Consider the following 14,675-nt stretch of genomic DNA (forward strand, 5'->3'; position numbering starts at 1 on the left):
AATGCTCTATTTCACGGGTGGGGTGTTTCACAATGAAAAAAATGTAAAAGACGCAGAAGCAGAGGTGAAAGCGCTGGGGCCAAGGGGCCTCTGCTATGAACTGATGCAGGAACACAGCCCTGGAGTTTAGCCAAATGCCAGGGACAGGGACTCGAGTGGTGACAGATGCAGGAGCTGTAGGCTGAGGGGGCAGCTGTGTCCACAACCACCCTGCAGGAGGTGGGTGAGGGTGGGGGACAGGCAGGAGTCGGAGTCCTGGAAGGCTCCTCCTACTCACCTGTCTCAGAAGCAGCTAGACAGGGCCCAGGACAGGTTCTGGGCGCTGCCACCTTAGGACAGAACCCAAGATAGGCAAGGAGGCCACAATGGCTTGTGGAGGCAGCAACACTGCTCTTGTAGAATCCTGGAGCTCTGTGTTACATGAGCTCTGTGCTTCCTGGAGGTACATTTTCAAATGTACTCTCATGAAAATGTACCTCTCGTAGAATCCTGGGCCCCTCCCCAGGCTGCACCGCCTGTGTTGGAATCAGCGCTGACCCAGGTCTGATATCCCCTCTGCCACTCAGCTGCCACTGCAGCACTTGGCCTCCTGACACAGCTCCCCAATCCCTTGTACCCTCTTCCCCCAGCACCCAGCAAGCATAACCACATTCATGGAAGGAATGAGAGCGCCTCATTCTCTTGCCCTTCCTGAGGCTGTCACCACATCTAAACCAGGCCACCCAAATGCCCTTCTATCCGTGCCGTTGGCCTAGACTTCAGCACCAGGACAGAGGTAACTCCCTGCACGGTCAGAGCCAGCACAGCTGCCCCAGAACCTTCCTCATCCCCATTTGTGCATGAGATTCCCACAGTTCATTCTCATCCTCCCTTGAGACCATCTTCTGTCCTCTCAAAACCTCAGCCCTCCCACCAAGGGGCCAGCCGGGTGCCAGAAAGATGTTCTTGGGCTGCAGCCGCCACCCCAGTACCCAGCTTGCATGCTGTACACAGCCTGTGCGGCATCTCAGCACTGGCTGTCTGCAATGAATGTGTGAAGGGGCAGCTGTATTACATCAGCAGAGAAACGGTGCACCTGAAGTCACAGGACAGGTGTGCTGGTAATTATCCGAATGTAATTCACAGCAAACTTGTGGTAATTCAATTTGAAAATGTACCTCTGTGCACCACACAGTCATGGAGAGCCATGAAAGATCCTCCAGGAAGCACAGAGTTCATCGACCCCATTAGATCTGCTCACAGCAGAGGCTTCTGTGTCCAAGTCAGGGATGTGACCAGAGACAAGCCAGAGAGTGGGCCAGGTAGGGACACAGGTGGCCACTTCACAGCAGCTAGGGTGATGGTGCAGCCAGCTCGCAGGAACCCCACGGGGAAACCAGCCTGGGCACCACACCACAGTGAGATGCTGTAGCCAGCCTCACTGTGCTATCGCAGCCCTGGACATGGGCCACTGTGCAGGAGAAGGCAGAGCCCTGGCTGAGGTACTGGCAGCCTGAGGAGGCATCTCTTCCAGTCCAAGTCCCAGGGGCTGAGGCCATGCACTCAGGTCCACACCAGGAGCACCCCATCCTACAGCTGTGGAGAGACTAGAGGCAGCAGGAAGCATGCCAAGACCCCAGCAGGACATTAGTTCATGTAGCCCAAAGCCCACAGCCACACAGCTAGCCCCAGAAGCAGCCCTGTTCTACCTGCTTCCCTTCTGGGGGTCACGGCTGCAGGAAGGCAGCTGAGAGACTGCTGCTCCTTGCACTGACCTCACGGCATAGTCTATACGATGTGCCCCAGTGAATCCCTCACGCACCACACACAAGGGCCCCGAGGACAAGCAGCTGCTGGGAGAAGCGGAGTCTGCGAGGCTGACAAAAATGCAGCTCACTACACCCCAGTATTCCTGGCTCCGAGGGCCCATGCACCTTCCATGACATTGCGAAGCCTCAGTTTCCCACTCAAGTGAGCCCTCCAAAGGAACCTTCCAGAGCAGCCGCCCCTCCCACCTCTGTGTGACCCCCATCCAGGTATGATCCATGCCCCCTTACTGAGACCCAGCCCGGCCTGGAGAAGTGAAGCCTGGAATCATCAGCCTGGAACTGATGACTGATGGACATTTTCAACAGACGTGATATATTCAGTAAAAAGCTCATTTAACAGAAAGAAAAAAGCACAAGCACCTTTGTGGTCAGGACACATGAGCTGAGGGCTCTCCGGCCATCAGCACGCTGGATTTGCTTCTGCTCAGGTGTTCACTGAAAACGCACAACTGTCTTAGTCTGCAATACTGACTGCCTTCTTCCTAGCCTCTCGTTCCCACAGGCTTTCCCCTTTGTGGCTTTGTTTTCACCGTTCCGGTGCAGACATTCCTGTCCTTCGTATCAAGTTGTCTGACTTAATGTCAACGTTCGTTCATGTTTTGTAACCAACGACAAAGACGTCTCTGTCTGTCTTCAGGCCCTGCATGAGGGTTCTCGGGAGGCAGTGTTGGCCCTGGAGCCCTCCCAGGCCAGGCTCCCACCACTGTCCCTCTCTGGCATCCACTGCCCAATGCCCAGCAAACATGCCCTATCCCTGGCAGGGCTGTGACCGAATCCTGCTTGTCCAAGAACTTCTAACCTCCCCCGGCCCAGGGCAGCAGTGCCCCACAGAATACTTCCAGGCTAGAAACGTCCCTCGTTAGTCAAGAACCACTAACCACACTTGGTACTGAGCACTTGAAATGTGGCCAGTGGGACTCAGAAAGTGGATTTTAAATTTTAATTACTTATATTTTAACAGCACATGTGGGCAGTGGCTATTTTACTGGATGGCAGACACCTGAGAAATCAAGTCAGAATAATGTAGATCCATCCCACCTGCTGTGCCTGTCCCCACATCCCACACAGTCCCCATTCCATCACTGACCGCCTGGCATTGTGGGCATGGCCTCTCCTTCCACCGCTGCACCTGGACCACTCCCAGCCCTCTCCGCCTGTGCCTGCGGCTCTGTCTCTCCTGCCTCTCATTCCGGCCGACTCAGGGCCTCCTCCAATGAGGCCCAGATGACACCCCAGCACAAAGGGCACTTCTGCTGCCCTCCCCAACCCACTCCTCATCCACAGGGGTGAAGATGATGGGAGGAGCAGGAGGAAGAGAAGAGGTGGAAAGGTACCCCCCACCCACCTTTCTAGATAAGAAAGTCTCAGGTCTCAGAGACTGAATACAACAGTGCCCCCAAACAAAAGGAAAGGCAAAGCTCCCAAACCCAAAGCCACCACACACTGACACAAAGTCAGCAAGAGTCCAGCAAAGCAAATGAGGCCTTTCCCACAGGGAAAGGTCAGAGGTCCTGGGGTTGCCCTCCGAATTCCTGCGCTATACTGGCTCAGAGCTGCTAATCCCCAGTTGCTGTGTCCTTGAGGGGATTCCCACTTAGGCTACCCCTGTGCAGCAGTGCCCCACAGAATTCCCCAGGCAGATGTGGCCGGCTGTGAACCCTCAGCTGCCCATGCCCACCTGGATGGCACCGCTGCCCCCGCTGGCCTCGCAGTCCCCTCCAGAGCAAGCCCCCTCTGCCCACTTTTGCTCTCATCCTTGGAAGCCGCAAGCTGCCGACACCTGCACCCGCACCCCATCTGAGTCCCGCTTACCATCTCCTGGGCCACCTCATCTGGCGTCTCCTTCTCCAAGTCGAAGGTAAACTCTATGGCCCCATTGTCCTTGGGCTTTCCCTTCAGTTTCTTGGGGTCTTCGACCCAGAGCCGCAGGGCAATGGTGGACTTCCTGCCGTGGTCCTCCTCCGCGAGCTCCACCCTCACGCCCGTGTCCTCTGCGAAGAAGGCGTGGCTCAGCAGGTCTTTGATCTCGTACCTGGAGGGAGAGTGGCTGACAGGCAGGGGCACGGGCGCCAGGGCCTCCATGCCCAGGCTCCTGTGGCCACGCGCACCAGGGCAAGGACAGGCACAGCTGCAGGCGCCTGAGGCCAGGCCTCGCGTCTCAGCACTCCCAGGAGTGAGGAAAAGATTTCAGTGAATCCGGTCTTACTATTAATACATAGTGTTTTAAGACTTCCTTCTTTCCCCTCATTATTAAAAAAAATGCTCATAAAAGATTCAGTGATACAAAAGAGAACTTGGGAAAACATCAGTCCTCCCATTATGCAAATACAGCCCCTGGGGAAGTGCTAGCCTGCTTTCAATTGTTAGAAGATACAACTGAAACATTTTAGTATTTAGTCCCGGGTAGGTTTAAAATGGACACGGAGGCGGAGCCCCCACACTCTCAGCTCCCTGCGCCCAGTGCCATGAAGCAGTGACCTTTTCAAGGACGCCGGCCAGGTGACAGAGAGCAGAGCAGAGGGCGCGTTAGAGGAGAGTGAAGACCTGCAGAACTGGGGGCCCCCAGTTAGACACAGCCTCGAAGGCTCTATGCAAGATCTGGAGGGGCGGGCCACAGGGTGTGGCCACGGTGACCACTTCGGGGCTCTGCAGGGCTTGGGCACCCAAACAAGCCTCCCTAACCACTAATCTAACCCCGTTTATCCTGTAAATGGAACAACACAGCACACATCCTTGGGGCCTAACTTCCTCTGTGTGTGCTCCAGAGTCACCCGCGTGGTTTCAAGCCTCCACAATCCATCCCTGCTGACTGCTGACAGGTGTCACATCAGATGGTGGACGTACTCTAGTGTGAGGGGGAAGGAGGGCTGAGAAAGCACCCCCAGCCTTCCCCCTGACCGGCTGGGAAGGATGGGCCCTGCTTGGAGGTGGGGAGTGGCTCCAGGCCCGCTGTTTTTGAGAAGGGTCAAACAACCAGGTCCATGAAATACACATCAGGGTTCAAAAGGGAGGCCCACACCTGGAGCGCCTGGTATGGGGATGTTCTTCAAGGCATGCAAATCACGCTGAGAGAAGCAGAGGGGCTGGGGAAGCCCCAGGAGCTCAGATGCTTACAGGCTGGATCCTGCAGGAGCAGACAGCCAAGGACGAGGCTGTCCCCAATGCCAAGGAGCGGGTTCCCAGATGGCCGACAAGGACTTGGGGGCCTGGCCTGCTGTCACCCACACGCACCCAGGACCGACGTGCCCAGCAGCCCCTGCTGACATGCTACAGACACCCTGACCTGAGCCTGCCTGTCTTGAAGTCCTCTCATCAAGAACACAGCTCTCAATGCCAGCCGAAATGAGTTCAGCTGGAGAGAGACCCCAGAATGCAACCCTTCAGGGGAACTCACCTTTCCTCCTTGTTTTTGCAGATACACTCCCCAATAATCTCCTTGATTTCGGGATCGTGCACTTTCTCAAAGCTGGCCGGCTTGATACCCTGACATGGAGAGAGCAGAGTTACCTGACCCATCAGCCGCCCGAAGGCAAGGCCTCCACCACAGAGGGAGGAACTCCCACTTTCCGCCACGGCAGGACATGGGCACTGAACTTAACCTACACAAACTACTAGAAAACTGGGCAAAATATGCGAAACAGATGACAGGGCAGTGCCAACGTGGGCTCTGAGAGAAAGGGACACAATCCCCCACAGCCCCAGCTCACTGCCCAGAGCAGTTCCCAGACAGGGCACTGTAACCCAGCAGAGCCCAGCAGCCCACTGAGTTGAGGAGTAGAACTGAGTTCAGGGAGGCTGAGGAGGCCACAGGCAGAGTTCCAGAAGGAAGAGAATACACAGCAAAAAAAAAGAGCCCCAAGTATCTGCAACTGGGTCCCCTCCGGGCTTTACTGAGGACCAGACCACAAGACCACATGTGCATAGTCAATGCCATAGGGCCAGGCAAAGAATCACAGGAAGCTACAGGTTGGGTAATTCGCAGAGTTCACACAGATCAGATGTGTACAATGTATAGCATCCAATCAAAAATTACTAGAAATGCTGAGATGCAAGGAAAAAGTGACCCATGACACTGCAGCAACGCCACCCAACGGAAAGAGACCTACTAATGAGAGGGGCTGCAACTTGTAGACAAGGAGGTTAAAACTCTTTCCAGATATATACAAGTAGTAAAGGAAAATCAACATACAGAAATGAGAGATAAAAACTGAAAATAGAACTCAAGATGAAAAGCATATCTGAATTGAAAGCTTCCCTGCAGCAGACTGACAGCAGATTACACACTGCAGAAAAAAGACAAGTGACGCTGAAGATGTGGTGCCGCAGAGAAAGATGGTCACTGAGGCTCTGTTCCATTCATTTCAGAATCTGGGATGCACATGACATCCATAAGACTGGAGTCCCAAAAGGACAGGATGGGGGGACATAAAAAAAGACTTGAAGAAATAATGGCTAAAAATTTCACTATTTGATGGAAACTCTATGGCCAGAGATGTAGCAAGATAAAGCAGAACAAGGAATAAATTGGAGAATTCTGTGAAACCACTGGGATTCCCTTCCAAGTCTCCCCTCCCCACTGCTTGAAGTCAGGAGCCTGGTCTCCTACCATTTAGAACCTTGTTGGGTCACCCCACATCCGTCAAAGCCACCATCATCCCAGCCACAACACACTGCACACCTCCACCTAAGCTGCAGAATTTGATACTGGGGTTAACACCTCAAATGTAGCAGTTGGCCTCTGGAAAGGTGTTGATCAGAGCTTGGCTGCAGAGCCACCCACACAGGGCCACAAGGGCCCCTGTGCCAGGAGGCCAGCAAAGGCAGCACCATGATGCAGTGGATAGGATGCCTCCCACAGAGCTGGGACTTTCTAACCACACCTGGGCTTCCTCCCCATACCTCCTCCTTGAGGGAGCAGGAGCACTATTCGTGGTCACTGCTGCTAACTAAGGATCACGCCATGCAGCTTTGTTGGGAGGGGTGCAGGTGGCAGCCTGAGGGACAGTGGCCCCTCAGCCAGCTGATGGCTGTGCATGAAGGGAGCAGAGGGCAAGCCCCACAACCGGACTCGAACTCATAAGCAGCAGGGCGGGGCCAGGTGCCCCTTGAGATCTCCTAGGTTGTTGGAAATGGAGTAAGACGGTGTATAAGCAACTAATTTAAAGAAATTTTAAACACAATGAGAGTACCAACCATCATATTCCTCCTCCTTCAATATGGTTTAGATTTCAAAAGCTTCACCTGACTCTTCTTAATATAGAGAACATAAAGCATACATTTTCCCAAAGTCAGGAAGAAGGTGGGGGCACGCCCTTCTGCCCTGACTGCCGGAGAACCCAGCCTGGGGCAGACACAGGGGTGAAGAACCCCAGGGGATCAGCCCAGGAGTGTACACCTCAAGGGTCGAGGAGTACCACCAGCCCCTGGGGTGGCTCCCGGACAGACCACCATCCACCCTCCATGGTGAATCCAGGGGCCTTCCCACCCCACACCAGCACCCCGAGGCCTGGCAAATGGAGCCCTTGATCTCTGGAGTGCCCCCACTTCCTCCTGCTGCAGATCATCCCTGCCTCCCTGGAAGGCCGCTGCCTATAGCCAGCAGGTCCCCACTTCTTCCAGCACCCATGGAAAACTGTGCACCTGTCTGTGAAGTCTGTGACCCAGGCCCACAAGTGCCACCTAGCAAGGACTCTGTCTGCCCTCCCACTTCCTCAGGGGCACACAGGAGGGGCTCAGAACAACCCAGTGACTGACGATTTACACCAACCATGGGAGAGAAACGCAAGTCATCTGAAAAGAGGGCTGGGGATGGAGTGATGGGCCAAGGTGAGGCTGCGCAGCTGCTGAGGACCACAGCCCTGGTGCACCTGCAGAAGCAGCCCTGAGGGGCAGTGGGGCCCCACCCAGTCAGGTGGCGTGTGGAGACAGCGGGGACTGCAGGGATCAGGGCAGCATGGGACCTCAGTGTGGACGCCGCGTGTCAGGAACAGCTCTGCAAGCCCCTGGGCTTCACTACAAGAGCAGATGGACAGTGCAGAAAACCGGCACGGAAAGCCTCAGTCCAGCCATTCCATTTCCAGATGTTCTGTTTACATTCCCTCCACCCAGCGGGAACGCCACAAAGGGAGGACAAGGCCGATCTGTTTATGCAGCTGAAGCCGTCTGATTAAAGAAAAAAATCACAGCGACAGCAAAACAGGGATTAACGTTCCCAGCTGCCCAGTGCTGATGACTGCCTAGAGACACACTCAGTCTAGGTTTAGCTGAAAAAGAAATCAAACCATTGTTTCTAAATAAAGAAGATAGGAAAGCAGGCAGCACTGGGCAGCCCAGAGTGTGGGTGCTAGGGACGGGCGGCCTGGGCACGCCTCCAGGCAGGGATCTATGGTGAAGCTCCAGCCTCTGGGCCTCAGTCTCCCCAATGTCCCTGCTGTGAGATCAACAGCCTCCGTGGCTAGGCACTGCCCACAGTGCCCCATGCACTGCCATTGCTGCAGACAGGAGACCTTGCTTGAGTAACCACCGCCCTACTAAGCCTCAGTTTCCCCCTCTATAAAATGGCCCATCTCCTTCCTTACACAGCTGCCAGGAGGACTTTACAGAGGCACCTGGTGCCCAGCCCAGGGCACGGCCCACAGCCTTCATGTCCTTATTAATGAACCAAGGGGCCAGGTGGACTCACACAGGTGACCTTGCGGTAGATCTGTGCCGCATTCTGGCACTCCGAGTAGGGGTACTCCGAGGTGGCCATCTCCAGCATGCACATCCCAAAGGCATAGACATCCACGGATTCATCGTAGTGCTCCTCATACATCTCGGGCGCCATGAACTCAGGGGTACCTGTGCACGGGAGCAAGAGACGCAGCGGTCAGCTGGCCACGGGCCCAGGAACAGCTGGAGCCAGTGTCCCAGGAGCTTTGGTTGCCCAGAGCCCCATGTCCCCTCCTCATCCCATAGCACACTCAGAACGCCTAGATCCCAGAGCCAGCCCTGCCCCTCACTTAAGACACAGGTGTGCTCTACAGACAGAGAATTCCAACAGTTCCAGCAGGAACCGCAAGAGTCCAGGATTAGAAATCTGGTGACAGAGCCATCCCCTGCTCATGAGCTGGGAGGCCATGACGTCCCAGGGGATGGGGTCTGAGCCTGGAAGGAAAGAAAGCCCTGAGCACACCCTCGCTTGTGGACACTGTGATCCTGCCACAGACTCAGCCACAGCCACACTCAGACATCCTGGAGCAGAAAGAACTTGGGTCGCCACAGAGCTACCTAAAGCCACAAAACCCCTAATGTCCCAAGGCGGGGAAAAGCTGGGTCCACTCAGCCCGCCCCCATGACAGTGTGATGTAGCATGTCCAACAATCAGCACCACTGAAGACGGCGCCCCTGAATGGGGGTCGGGCAGAGCATGGAACCCACCTGACAGAACCACAGATTGCTAAGATGAGAGCCGCATGGGGCTCTTAAACATAAGAGATGCAAAAGCAGTGTCTTCACTGAATTTTTAAGGACACGGCAAAGTTATGATAGGCTGAGCAAAACGAGCATGAGGCTAGACGTGCTGGCTGGACTCCCCTGTGCAAAACCAAACGCCCAGGGCGAAACAATGTCTGCAGGGGGCAAGGGCTGATTTTTTTTTTCTTTTTTACTTATATTGGTCTAGGGTTTCTCTATTCTCTATAATAAGCTTTTGCTTTTGTAACACAGCCACTGCAAAGGCCTTTTTATTAAAATACATCCAGTTGCATGTCTGTCACACTGAATGCAAAGAAAGGGGACCAGAGACTTCAGTACGGGTGCTTTTAACATCTGGTTATTTGCTGACTTTGGAAGGCTTTCAAAATGTTCTAGTTTCTTTTAAAAATCTCATGCTAACTAATTAGTGCATTTTAAAAGCACATGTTTTGTTTACCCATCATTTCGATTTAAAATGTGTTAATTTTTTTTTTTTTGAGACGGAATCACACTCTGTCATCCAGGCTGGAGTACAATGGTGCAATCTCAGTTCACTGCAACCTCTGCCTCCCAGATTCAAGCGATTCTACTGCATCAGCCTCCCAAGTAGCTGGGACTACAGGCACACACCGCCATGCCCAGCTAATTTTTTTTGTATGTTTAGTAGAGATGGGGATTCACCACGTTGGTTAGGCTGGTCTCGAACTCCTGACCTCAAATGATCCGCCCTCCTTGGCCTCCCAAAGTGCAGTGATTACAGGTGTGAGCCACCATGTCTGGCCATTTTTTTTTAAGTTAACATTCTGGATAAAAATTGGGACAAGAATGTCGTTTAGATTTCAGTCTATGCACACGGAACTCTGGGAGAACCCACGAGAAACAACAGGAGCTGAGTGGAGGGACCTGACACTGGGAATTTTTATTTACTTATTTAGTTAGTTAGTTAGTTAGTTATTGAGACAGAGTCGTGTTCTGTCGCCAGGCGCCAGGCTGGAGTGCAGTGGCGCGATCTCGGCTCACTGCAACCTCCGCCTCCCAGGTTCAAGCAATTCTCCTGCCTCAGCCTCCTGAGTAGCTGGGACTACAGGCGCATGCCACCATGCCCAGCTAATTTTTGTATTTTAGTGGAGATAGGGTTTCACCATGTTGGCCAGGATGGTCTCGATCTCATGACCTCATGATCTACACGCCTTGGCCTCCCAAAGTGGTGGGATTACAGGCGTGAGCCACCATGCCCGGCCTGGGAACTTTTATTCTTTTGGGTTTTTTAACCACATGATTATACTGAAAATTTGCTGCACTAGCAATTTTTTTTTTTGAGACAGGATCATGCTCTGTTGCCCAGGCTTCAGTGCAGTGGCACAAACACAGCTCACTGCAGCCTCAACCTCCCAGTCTTCAGCAATCCTCCTACCGCAGCCTCCCAAGTAGCTGGAACCACAGGTGTTCACCAGGCTGGGCTAATTTCTTTTCTTTTCTTTCTGTTCTTTTCCCCTCCCTCCCTTCCTTCCTTTCTTTTTTCCTTTCGTTTTTTTTTTTTTAATAGAGACAGGAGTCTCACTATGTTGCCTAGGCTGGTCTGAAATTCCTGAGCTTGACCTTCTGCTTCAGCCTCTTAAAGTGCTGGGATTACAGGCATGAGCTATGGTGCCTGGCCCTGCGCGATAATTTTTAAGTTAGTAGTTTGAAGTTTCTTTCCTTTCCTAGGCTTGTCACTGAATAGCAAATGTGCTGCCCTGGTTGGAGCAGGAAGCAAAAATGCCACAAAAGCCCCAGACAGGAGGCCACAGAGAGGAGTGGCCTGAACTATGGCTGTGAGCCCGGCCTGGTCACAATGTGAACACCTGCTCCTAGGCCTCTCCTACTCTCTTGATGTGTCCGGGGTCCCCTGGCAGCCACCTGTAGGGACTCACCACCTGCTGCATGGGCTGGACCACGACAGCCACCAAGGGGGCCCTCCTGATGGCAGTGGGCACACAGGGAGATGTAACGGCTGACTCAGGGGGGAGCCCTAAGCCACAGGAGGGAAGCACTCGCTCCCCAGGGCCACCTCCATTGTCCACAGTGACACCCACGCCACCCAAGCCCTGTGACTGCAGAGAGGGACTGCTGCAAAGCTCCTTCCTGCTAGGAGGGGGTGATGGGGAGCCCCAAGGCCACATCCTAGGCCCTCGGCCTGGCCACATCTTAAAGGGAGTCCCAACCCCAGGACTGCTGGGCAGGAAGCCAGCCAGCCACTCTCTGGCACCTCCAGCGACCCCCAGTGATCTGGCTGCCAGTAAAGCACTGGGGCTCAGACAGAGGTGACAGTGTCCCTGGGATCCAGCTCTTCTGAGACTCTCAGGAACTGAGGACACTGCTCTGTAGGAACTACTCCAATGCCCCAGAGAACCTGGCTCTTGGGGTGGGCCACAGGCATGAGGGGCATCTCTGAGAAGGGGCAGAGGAACCTTCATGAAGCCCACTCTTGTACATGTTTAGACGCCAGTGCTCAGACACCAATGCACTCAGACTCTTTTTATCTTTCTTTCAAATTATAGTCACTTAAATCTGAATTCTAAAAGTGTGTGTGTGTTTGAGTGTGTGTGTGTGAGTGTGTGTGTGTCTGTCTGTCAGTAGACAGTCTTACCCACTGCCACCCACTCTGTGGACGGCCATCAGCTGCAGAGTCACCCAGTGGGTCCCCTGCCCACAGCCCCCTCTGCAGATCCATCTGCACCTGAGGTCCCTGCAGACAACTGTGTGAAAGTCAGCATGTCAGGGCCCCGTCTCCCTCAGCCAGGCCAGGCCCTGCCTATGCCAGCCGGCCGTGTGAACCCCACGCAGGCCCCTCTGCAGGCCCCTCTGTGGCAGGCAGATAAGGGCTCTGGCAGAACGGCCCTTCTTCTTTTTAAGGAGAAGAGACTGTGGCTCAGCCCTCCGTGGATACTAGGCAGTCTCAGATCCTGGAGGGTGGGGTCCCTGCTTCTGGCCAAGTAAGAGCAGGGAGGGACCCACTCCAGTCTCATGCCAAAATCACCTTGTATCCCCTGAAAACCACCCGGCATTAGGGTTTGCCTGTTCCCAAATCTGTAATGAAAGACAAATGACTTCTTTTCTGGAAATCAAAAGATTTCTTAGCCCTAACTATCCTCACGATTTCTATTAAAACCAAACCAAACCAATACAGACGGCCCTCATCCCTCCTCTCACCAGACAGGCAGAGCCCACCTCCTTGGCTCTCAGGGGTGCAGGTGAAGCAGACAGCACCTGCTGCAGGGGAATCCACATTGCCTGGGGCCCCCCGATTGCTTCTTAGGGGCTGCAAAGAGGATCTGAATAAAGTGCTGCAGCCACTCATCAGTCCAGCCGCTCCCATCCAGGGCAGCAGGTGGCTCCTTCTACAATAACCACCCTCGGTTCACGTTGGGTGGCATGAGGGAGGCTCAGGATCTCCCACTTAGGAGTGAACACTCCTGGCGGGAGAAGCACAGGCCACTGTGAAGCCACCACCCTGGCAGAGCCCCTCGGCTTCCTCTGGCTGGGCGGCTGTTTGCCCTCTTGGAAACGAGGTTTCAAGTTGCTGGATCAGGTTGAGGCAAAGACCAGGTGTTTCCAGCAGGCACAGTAGGGCTCTTGTGCCCTGCATGGGTGCCCAGCTCTGTGGGGTGTCCCTTGTCACCCCAGCTTTCGCTCAGCTGGAGTCCAGGAAGCTTCAGTTAGAGACACTACAACCAGGAGTGTCCTCACGTTGGCCCCTCCTCGGTTCATTCACCGCTGGACCTGGGTCCCTCATCGTCTCCTCCAGGAAGCCCTCCCAGGTGGGCAGGGCACTTCCAAGTCCCGCAAGACCCTGCTTATTCACATGGCTAGGTCTAGGGGTCATGGTCAGGGCCCTTGTGAGGACAATGACATCAGGCACAGGGACCCTGTCTCCCTCAATCTATCCATGTCCCTCCCAGAGCAGCCCTGGGAAGCCAGCCACTGACCCAGATCCCTCGCACAGGCCACATGTGCAAGCTACCTGCTCTCCTCTCCCACCTGCAAGAGGAGATCTTGACAGCCGCAGCTGAAAGGGGCCCACAGCACCGACTGCCCCAAGGGCATTCACTGGTGAGCAGGGAGGGCCCTCCTCCTGCGGAGATGGGGCCTATGGCCTCAGGCTGTCCTTCCAACAGGACCGTGGATCCCAGTAGGACATAGGCCCCAGGAGGGTGGGATCTGTTTACCACCAGGGCCAGGGCCTGTGAGCAGCTAGGGCCAACACCATTCACAGGCCAGGGGGAGCCCTACAAACAGGCCTGGGGGGTTCCTATAAATAGACCTGGGGGCTCCCATTCATAGGACTAGGGAGACACCTGGGTAACAAGCCTAAGGGGAACCCCCCATCTGGCCACAGTCCTCCTGCCTTTGGCCCGTTGCTGAAGACTGGCCTTACTGCCCAGTGCTCCTGGGTGTCACATCAACAGAGCCTCCTTCACTAGGAGCCTGGGCAGTTGAGGACACTGCTGGTTGCAGCCTCTCTAACCGAAGCTTCCTGGACTCCAGCTGAGCAAGAGCTGGGGTGACAAGGGACACCCCACAGAGCTGGGCACCCATGTGGGGCGCAAGGAACCCACTGTGCCTGCTGGAAACACCTGGCTTCATCTCAACCTGATCCAGCAACTTGAAACCTCGTTTCCAAGAGGGCTAAGGGCCGCCCAGCCAGAGGAAGCCGAGGGGCTCTGCCAGGGTGGTGGCTTCGCAGTGGGCTGTGCTTCCTCCAGGACTTTTCACTCCTAAGTGGGAGATCCTGAGCCTCCCTCATGCCACCCAACTGCGCCCAGGGTTTGAGACCTGGATTCCTACCACTTCCAAGGCCAAATTTGCAAAAACTCCCCCCAGAAAGTGTGCAGAGCTCACAGCCCTGGGGCATGAGCTCTCCTTAGTCCTGGGCCTCTCTGCTCTCAGTCCCTCCAGGAGGGAGCAGAGACCCTCACCTCTACACCCATTTCACAGATGGGGAAACCGAATCCTGAGTCAGCCCATATGCCCCACCACTCAGCTCCCCCAGACTGCCAGTGACTTTGTGTCCAAGAGGCCACCCCCGGGCAACCACCCTGCCCCAGATGTCACATTCTGAACATACTTCTCAAACCAGAGCAGCTCCTGCAGTTTCATTTTCCCCACACCTGCCAAGTTCTGTCCCCAAACATGCAGCAGAAGTAAGAATTCACAAAGCCGCCGGGCGCGGTGGCTCACGCCTGTAATCCCAGCACTTTGGGAGGCCGAGGCGGGTGGATCACGAGGTAGAGACCATCCTGGTCAAAATGGTGAAACCCCATCTCTACTAAAACTACAAAAAATTAGCTGGGCATGGTGGCGCGTGCCTGTAATCCCAGCTACTCAGGAGGCTGAGGCAGGAGAATTGCCTGAACCCAGGAGGCGGAGGTT

General features: G+C 54.7%; 1 protein-coding gene across 13 annotated transcripts in view; it reads right to left on the reverse strand.

Annotated features, from left to right (window-relative positions):
- WNK2 (WNK lysine deficient protein kinase 2) overlaps nucleotides 1-14,675 on the reverse strand; it is a 139,257-nt gene that overhangs the window by 76,428 nt on the left and 48,154 nt on the right. For all 13 annotated transcript variants that reach the window (XM_017546895.2, XM_037745142.1, XM_017546902.2 and 10 more), the window contains 3 exons: nucleotides 8,491-8,648; nucleotides 5,203-5,291; nucleotides 3,621-3,840 (listed from right to left, as the gene is read on the reverse strand). In XM_017546895.2, the coding sequence (XP_017402384.1) occupies nucleotides 3,621-3,840; nucleotides 5,203-5,291; nucleotides 8,491-8,648 (467 nt within the window). The remainder of the gene's footprint in view (nucleotides 1-3,620; nucleotides 3,841-5,202; nucleotides 5,292-8,490; nucleotides 8,649-14,675) is intronic.

The sequence above is a fragment of the Cebus imitator genome, unplaced genomic scaffold (genome assembly GCF_001604975.1).
Source record: "Cebus imitator isolate Cc_AM_T3 unplaced genomic scaffold, Cebus_imitator-1.0 Scaffold192, whole genome shotgun sequence".
Taxonomy (NCBI): Eukaryota; Metazoa; Chordata; class Mammalia; order Primates; family Cebidae; genus Cebus; species Cebus imitator.